Genomic DNA, 9,125 nt, shown 5'->3' on the forward strand with positions numbered 1-9,125 from the left:
AGAAGAAAGAAGAAGAAAAGAAGGAAGGAAGAAGAAGACGAGAAGAAGAAAGAAGAAGAGAAGAAAGAAGAAGGGAGAAGAAGAAAGAAGAAGAAGGGAGAAGAAGAAGGAGAAGAAGAGAAAAGGAAGAGAAGAAAAGGAAGAAGAAGGAGAGAAGAAGAGAAGAAGAGAAGAAGAGAAGAAAGAAGCAAGGAGAGAAGGAGAAGGAAGGAGAGAAGAAAGGAGAGAAGAAGAAGAGAAGAAGAAGGCGAAGAAGAAGAAGGCGAAGAAGAAGAAGAGGAGAAAGAAGAAGGAGAGAAGAGAAGAAGAAGAAGAAGGAGGAGAAGAAGAAGAAGGAGAGAAGAAGAAGAGAGAAGAAGAAGAGAAGAAGAGAGAAGAGAAGAAGAAGAAGAAGAAGGAGAAGAAAGAGAGAAGAAGAAGAGAAGAAGAGAGAAGGAGAAGAAGAAGAAGGAGAAGAAGAAGAAGAAGGAGAAGAAGTAGAAGAAGAAGAAGAAGAAGGAGAGAGAAGAAGGAGAAGAAGAAGGAGAAGAGAAGAAGAAGAGAGAAGAAGAAGGAGAAGAAGAAGAAGAGAAGAAGAAGGAAGAAGAAGAAGAAGAGAAGAAGAAGGGAAGGGAAGAAGTTTAGAAGAAGAAGAGAAGGAGAAGAAGAAGGTAGGAAGAAGAAGAAGAGAAGAAGAGAAAGAGAGAAGAAGGGAAGAAGAAGAAGAAGGAGAAGCAGGAAGAAGAAGAGGAGAAGAAGAAGAGGGAAGAAGAAGAAGAAGAAGAAGAAGAAGAGAAGAAGAAGGAAGAAGAGAAGGAGAAGAAAGAAGAAGAAGACGAAGAAGGAAGAAGGAAGAAGAGAAGAAGAAGAAGAAGGAGAAGAAGAAGAAGAAGAAGAAGAAGAAGGAGGAGAAGAAGAAGGAAGAAAGGAGAGAAGAGAAGAAGGAGAAGAAGAAGAGAAGAAAGAAGAAGGAGAAGAAGAAGAAGAAGGAAGGAGAGGAAGAAGAGAAGGAGAAGAAGAAGAAGAAGGAAGAAGAGAGAAGAAGGAGAAGAAGAAAGAAGAAGAAGAGGAGGAGAGAGAGAGAAGGAAGAAGAAGAAGGAGAGAGAAGAAGAAGGAGAAGAAGAAGAGAAGAGAAGGAGAAGAAGAAGAAGAAGAAGAAGAAGAAGGAGGAGGAGAGAGAAGAAGAAGAAGAGAGGAGAAGAAGAAGAGGAGAAGAAGAAGGAGAAGAGAAGAGAGAAGAAGAGAGAAGGAAGAAGAAGAAGAGAAGAAGAAGGAGAGAAGAAGAAGAAGGAGAAGAAGAAGAAGAAGAAGACGAGAGAGAAGAAGAAGAAGAGGAGGAAAGAAGAAGAAGAGAGAAGAAGAGAAGAAGAAGAAGGAAGAAGACGAAGAAGAAGAGAAGAAGAGAAGAAGGAAGAAGAGGAGAGAGGGAGAGAAGACAGAGAAGGAGAAGAAGAAGAGGAGAAGAAGAGAAGAAGAAGGAGAAGAAGAAGAAGAGAGAAGGAGAGAGAAGAGAAGAAGGAGAGAAGGAGAAGAAGAGAAGAAGAGAAGAAGGAGAGAGAAGAAGGAAGAAGGAAGAAGAAGAGAGAAGAAGGAGAAGAAGAAGAAGAAGGAAGAAGGAAGAAGAAGAAGAAGAAGAAGAAGAAGGAGAGAAGGAAAGAGAAGAGAAGAAGAAGAAGAAGGAGAAGAAGAAGAAGGAGAGAAGAGAAGAAGAAGAAGAAGAGAGAAGACGAGAAGGGAGAGAAGAAGAAGAAAGAAGAAGAGAGAAGGAAGAAGAAGAAGAGAAGAAGAAGAAGAGAAGAAGAAGAAGAGAAGAAGAGAGAGAAGAAGGAGGAGAAGAGAAGAGGAGAAGACGAAGAAGGAAGAAGAAGAGAGAAGAGAGAACGAAGAGAAGAAGGCGGAGAAGAAGAAGAGAGAAGAAGAAGAAGAAGAAGAAGAGACAGACAGAGAAGACGAAGAAGAGAGAAGAAGAAGACGGAAGAGACGAGCGTCAGAGCAGCAGAAGAACGAAGAAGCGACTGCGCGCAAGACCAGTCTATAGCATCTCTTCATCCATCCTCCTCCTCTCCTCTCTCTCCTCTACTCCTCTCCTCTTCCTCACTTCTTCCTCCTTTCCTCCTCCTCCTCCTCCTCCTCTCTCCTCCTCCTCCTCCTTCTCTCCTCTCTCCTCCTCTCCTCCTTCTCCTCCTCCTCCTCCCTCCTTCTCCTCCTCCTCCTCCCTTCTCTCTTCTCCTCCTTCCTCCTCTCCTCTCCTCCTCCTCTTCTTCCTCTCCTCTCTCTCCTTCCCTCCTCCTTCTCTCCTCTTCCTCCTCCTCTTCTCCTTCCTCCTCTTCCTTCTCCTCCTCCTCCTCCTTCTCCTTCTCTCCTCCTCCTCCTCCTCCTCCTCCTCTCTCCTTCTCCTCCTCCTCCTTCTCTCTCCTCCTCCTCTCTTCCTCCTCCTTCTCTCCTCCTCCTTCCTCCTCCTCCTCCTCTCTCTCTCTCCTCTCCTTCCTCCTCCTCCTCTTCCTCCTCCTCCTCCTCCTCCACCTCCCCCTCCTCCCTAAACCCCCGTCATGTTAACATCTATTTGTGTGTAGTATTTACTCTGCTGTACTCTTTAAAAAAAAACACATTCAAATAATTCTGGCCAGATAATTTGTCATGTCACGTGCCATTTACAGCATGCAGACAAAAGATTGACAATAGTACATGTTTTTGAAATTTTGTCCAGAAGAATTGTCCTTCAAATATCAATCGATTACAATGACCCTGATCTTGTCAAAAATTCTCAAACCTGGGACTTTCCATGTTGATCCGATGATAATTGACCTTTCTTTTCTAAGGGTTGTTGATAAGGTCAAGGTCATAGGCTAGTTTGAGTTAATAGACCGTATTGTCTTCAATGCATTTGCAGCAAATATATGCACTTTATTGATTCAAGTGCTAGCGTCCTATCCAAAGGGTAGCAAGCAGTTGCTATTGTCCGTTTCACATTATAGAAACCTGGATAAACTCAGGCTCTATGGGTCTGAAGGACGACTGTATTGACTCGTAGTTATGTAATCATAATGATAATAATCAGATTAATAATAATAATAATAATAATAATAATAATAATAATAATAATAATAATAATAATAATAATAATAATGATAATATTATTAAATGGCATTTATATAGAGCTTTACCCCGTTGTCACAGGCTCTAAGTGCTTTACAGTGATGTAAAACAAAACATGTTACAGTAAGACAAGTTATATATAAACAAATATGAATGTAGGGTAGGTCACCCCAAAATCGTACACATTTTCTATACCTGAGATTCTAACTGTGGATGTTGATTGGGTTGGTGTCAATACATGTGAGGCATTATTGGTTAACCTAAACTCGAAAATAGAAAAATCAATTCGCCGTGAAAAAGAGCGTAGTGTAAACACAATGTGGTGTAAACACTCGAAAATGTTTACTGTGACACACTCTGGAGTGTATGGATTTGGGGCATGTACAGATTTTGGGTGACCTATCCTAACACCTGCTATGCTCTTGGCATCTTCATCTGATCCCTATTTGTTCTCAGTTCCCCTTTGTCTTACTTTTACTTGGGTGCTTTAATTGTAATTCTAGAATTAGTCTATCCCATTTTCTTCCTTTTTACTGGCACTGATATAACCTAAATGTGTTGCAAGCACCGTCTACTGGCTGTTAACGGCATTTTATTCTGTTGAAAAAATTTGTAATGTCGTCTAACGGCCGTCATGTCTTGTCCTCAGTGTAAAGCATTGCAATTGGCCAGGGACCCTTTGTAAAGCACTTTGAGCACTTTTATTTTATCAATGCTGGGTTAACTCTTTCAGTGCCATTGGCTGCACTGTGCGGCCAGAGCTGAATCTGTTCTACTGTCCAATGGCCTCACAATGCGGCCGGTCTTAAAAAGCACAAATAATAATGTAATCCAATCCTACTTTCTACAACAATACTATAAGTTGAACCAATGGTATCATTTCTTTCATCAGAACATACAATTGGCCCTAGGGGGTATTTTAATTGAGATTTTGTGCCGAATTCGAATGTCGCTTTGTCTTAGTTTGTCATTCTCATGCTGCCTCATTTAGGTGTCAGCCATTTTGTGATGGAAATTCGAATATAAGCTCAGCACTCAAAGAGTTAAGCGTCTTCAGATGTTTGGTTCATTGTAAAGGCTTGACAAGTGTCATTTATTTTTACTTTCATTATAGGAAAATCTCTGTGTTTAACTTTAAATAAAGACAAGATAAGACAGAGCAGGCAGTTCTCTTATTGATGTGTTTTTTTTTTTTCCAGGGAGATTACGACGTCCGACTCGCAGTGACAAACCAAGAAAAAAAGCCACTGATTTGTCTGAAGGGCCACGTCATTATCCTGAAAAACTGATCATCAAAATGAAATCACGAATGTCTTTTATTTTTTTTGTGTGTGTGTGTGTGTGAATCACTAGAAATTATCGTTTGTTTTGTTGAAAAAAAGATTATTAATTTTTAAAAGCCTGAGTCAAATGTGTGTAAGTGTAAGTTATATCCTTTCCCTGTAGCCATTTCCAGAACATTCCAGTCGGTGTTTCTGAAATATTTCTGTTTGTTTTTTTGTAGATGAATGTTATGACCTGGTTGCCTCGTCCGTTTGTTTTAAAACTATTTTTATTTCTAATTTGATTTAGTATTTTGTTTTATTTTTACGTTTGAGATTCTATTTCACGCTCCTTCATTTTGGGGATTTTTTTGCTGCTTTTTGTTGTTGTCTCGTTTAGATCTTTAAAAATTAAAAATATGGAAGCAGGATTATTTTAACAAAATAAATTGGTTAAAGTGATTGAGTGGATTTGACAGGGGGTGAGGGAGGGGGGGGGGGGGGGGTGGAATGGCTGAGTGAATAAACCATGGCTCTTTCACCCAGGGATTTGACATTGTCAGTATCTCATGTTTTTCTTTGAGCAAGAACCCGAACCACAAATGCCAACTTTACCTCACTGCACTGCGGTGATGAATGGGTCACTTCCTGTTTGGTCTTGGGGAAGACCCGATAGAAAATGTCCTCTGGGGATGAATGAAAGGAATTTATTTTTATTATTTGAAAATTTTGATAATTTTTAAAAACGATTTATCTCCCTTAACAGTTCTTGACATCAGCTTTTGAAAGAGAATAAGTTTTCTATTTTTATATATTTTTAAATACAAAATAATAAATTTTCTATTTTTATATATTTTTAAATAGAAAATAATACATTTTTTATTTTTATATATATTTTTTATATAGAAAATAATGTTTTCTATTTTTATAGAAAATAATAAATTTTCCATTTTTATATATATTTTTTAAAAATAGAGAATAATAAGTTTTCCATTTTTCTATTTATATTTTATAGAAATGACCTGATTACATGATAATGATGATAAATGGACCAATCAAATGACTTGGATTACAAAGTGTTTGAAATAATGTCATGATGACCCAATGCCTGTTTTGATTGGGGAGATGATGGGGTCATTTTAGATGATGGGATACTTTGGTCATGTTAGATGATGGGATACTTTGGTCATGTTAGATGATGGGATACTTGGGTCATTTTAGATGATGGGATACTTTGGTCATGTTAGATGATGGGATACTTTGGTCATGTTAGATGATGGGATACTTGGGTCATTTTAGATGATGGGATACTTGGGTCATTTTAGATGATGGGATACTTGGGTCATTTTAGATGATGGGATACTTTGGTCATGTTAGATGATGGGATACTTTGGTCATTTTAGACGATAGGATACTTTGGTCATGTTAGATGATGGGATACTTTGGTCATGTTAGATGATGGGATACTTTGGTCATGTTAGATGATGGGATACTTGGGTCATTTTAGATGGTGGGATACTTTGGTCATGTTAGATGATGGGATACTTTGGTCATGTTAGATGATGGGATACTTTGGTCATGTTAGATGATGGGATACTTTGGTCATGTTAGATGATGGGATACTTGGGTCATTTTAGATGGTGGGATACTTTGGTCATTTTCAACATTTTTTTTACTTTAATCATTTGACATGCCTGAAAATAAAGGTACCGTTATGAAACGATGGGGGAGTCACATAGAAACGATTTATTTTAGAATTTATAAATATGAAGATCAATGAATTGAATCTCTTCTATTTTAATTCCGTTTTTTATAATGGTTGTTTTTTTATTTTTGTCACAAGAATAATCTGTAATCCAACCAAAAAGATTAAAATTTCTTTATTTTTCTACAAATTTTTTACAAAAACTAACACTGGAATATTTTATATTCTTTATATAAATTGAATTTCACCCTACGGTATTTCTGTTATGAATTCTGTCTTTGATATAAATTGAATTTCATATTACGTTATTTCTATTATGAATTCTGTCTTTGAGATATAAATTGAATTTCACCCTATGGTATTTATATATGAATTCTGTCTTTGAGATATAAATTGAATTTCATATTACAGTATTTCTATTATGAATTCTGTCTTTGAGATATAAATTGAATTTCACCCTACTGTATTTCTGTTATGAATTCTGTCTTTGATATAAATATCTTGTGGTGGTTTGATAAAAGATTTCAAGAGACAAGTGATATGGACGTTTCGAGTTTCCCCTTTGTCAACAACACATGATTAATGAGACACTAAAGACAGGTGAAAGGTGAGAGGATCGGATTGTTAAGGCGAATAAATCAAACAAGTTGTCGGCTATTATACGGCACGTACTGTTTTCGATTTATCAGTGAAATAATTTTTTTTTAAATGTATTTTTCTTCAACAACGGGGAACTGAATCAACCTTTATCGTTGTCCCGAATTGAGAAATTTAAAAAATGTAAAATTGGTTATTTTCAGGAATAATTGTTTACAATCGTACAAATACGTGGTTTGTTTGTGGGTTTTTTTTTTTTTTGGTGTGGTCTAGTCGTATGACACTAGCCTTTGGATCGGAAGGTCCTGGGTTCGGATCCCACTAAGAGCAGTGTATAGTTGAGTCCTTGGAAAAGGTTCTTTACTCACATTCTAGCACCGTACTTAGACAGATGTAAAATGAGTACCTAGCCGTTCACAGTAATGTCTGTTTCCTGGCCAAATTTGTAAACAGGTGTCTTCCCAGAGTAGGGCAGTGAACTGGTTGAATACGCAGTGAGCTGGTCAAATATGCAGTGTCAAATACGCAGTGAGCCGGTCAAATACGCAGTGAGCTGGTCAAATACGCAGTGAGTTGGTCAAATACGCAGTGAGCTGGTCAAATACGCAGTGAGCTGGTCAAATACGCAGTGAGCTGGTCAAATACGCAGTGAGCTGGTCAAATACGCAGTGTCAAATACGCAGTGAGTTGGTCAAATACGCAGTGAGTTGGTCAAATACGCAGTGAGCTGGTCAAATACGCAGTGAGCTGGTCAAATACGCTGTGAGCTGGTCAAATACACAGTGAGCTGGTCAAATACACAGTGAGCTGGTCAAATACGCTGACCTGATGAAGTTTGGAAGAGAATCTGTTGCTGACTCAATGATTGGAATACACGGATTTGTAAGATTGTAACAAAATAAGTAGTAGTATTTTGGAGGGATGTTAATATCACGATTTACAATGTTTTGGAAATACAAAAATACATACACATCTATGAATTCAAGGTAGGTTTAGTATATTTTTGAGGGAATTATTATGTATGTAGGAGAAATATATTATATGATATCTTTATTTACTAAATAAAATAGGATATAAATTATTATACGTAACTCCTTGCTTTGATTTTTTTTTTCCTGTCATCTGTTTTGTTTTTGTCTCTGGATAGGGGTGTGGGGAAATCACCATTAGCTCAGTTAGTAGAAAATTCGTCTAAGTCGCAAAAGGACTGAATTCTATCTTGAAATGAATGACACACTTGTTAGATTTATGTCTGACTCATTTTACGACCCTTATCCAAGTGTAAAATGAGTACCTGGCCAATTATTGTCTCTGTCACAAAAAAGATCGCCTAACAGGCGTTATGTCTTTTCCTACAAGTGGTGTTGCTGGCTTGAGACATCCTGTAAAATGATTTGACTTTGAGCAAAGTGAATGGATACAAAACAGCTCACGATTATGATTTCGCCCGACGTGAAAATTAAATCAAGGGGCACAACAAAAATAATTCAAGTATTTTCAGGTAAGGCGAAGTTGCTTCCCTTGAATTTAGTCAGTTCCCAAAACACAGTTGCCAGATAAATTTTGAGAAAGAAAAGGCCAAACAAATTTCAGGCAATTGTTCTTCTTCTTCTTCTTCTTCGTTCTTCTGATGGACATCTATGGCTGCAGTCCGATATCTGCTATGAAGTCTGTAGTCTGCTTTAGGTCCTCAGCCTCGCCATAGAGCTTTGTGTTGAGTGTTGTAGGGGTGACCCAGTGGTTAGAACGTTGCACGTTGTATAATGGGCAATCCATAAGCACATGTAAAGTGGTTTCATGGTCGGTTCCACATGGGCAATAAGGGGTTGTTCCAATACCTAGCTTTGTAAACATATGTCCTCTTAGTCTATTGTGTCCTGTTCGGAGGCGGAATAGAGTGACTTGGCTACTTCGCTGAATGGCATGGATTGGATCCTGCTTGTTGTGTTCCAGGTGTGTGTCATTCCTTTCTTTGTCTATTTTTAGCTTTATTATTACCAAGTCATGTAGGTATATATATGGAAATGAAATTGCCGATCAACTGGCCAAAGAAGGAGCCCAAAAGGAACAACCGAAGTCGTCAATCACTTACCATCAGCAAAAGAAAATAATAAAGGCAATTGTTAATTTTAAATAAATTATACCACATTGATCGAAACAACTTCATTTGGCTATGGACGAAGATTTAAGCAAAAAAAAAATTCCATCCCCCTGACATGAGTAAGTGTCTCGATTTAATGAAAATTCACCTCTCCAAATTGCCTATTAAACAATTAATAAAAAAAAATGAAAGAAGAAAAAAAATGCCAAAATGGGAATTAAAATTATTCAATGTTAAATTGCTTCAAAAAAGGCATTTTTGGACTTCGGCAAGGAAAATGCCAAGGTGGCATACCGATTGCAAAATTCTTTTCTTAACCCTTTTCTTCTTCGTCTGGAAAGGGTTAATGACAACCCTATGTAATCGGTATGTCACCTTGGCGTT

General features: G+C 37.7%; 1 protein-coding gene across 2 annotated transcripts in view; it reads left to right on the top strand.

Annotated features, from left to right (window-relative positions):
* The window catches only part of LOC144959340 (uncharacterized), a 19,805-nt gene extending 12,081 nt beyond the window's left edge, over nt 1-7,724 (top strand). For both annotated transcript variants that reach the window (XM_078891901.1, XM_078891902.1), the window contains exon 6: nt 4,276-7,724. In XM_078891901.1, coding sequence (XP_078748027.1) covers nt 4,276-4,365 — 90 coding nt within the window. In that variant the 3' untranslated portion in view covers nt 4,366-7,724. The remainder of the gene's footprint in view (nt 1-4,275) is intronic.
* The last annotated feature ends 1,401 nt before the right edge of the window (nt 7,725-9,125 follow it).

The sequence above is a fragment of the Berghia stephanieae genome, chromosome 13 (genome assembly GCF_034508935.2).
Source record: "Berghia stephanieae isolate SIO BIC M18660-M18661 chromosome 13, UCSD_Bste_1.3, whole genome shotgun sequence".
Classification (NCBI taxonomy): Eukaryota; Metazoa; Mollusca; class Gastropoda; order Nudibranchia; family Aeolidiidae; genus Berghia; species Berghia stephanieae.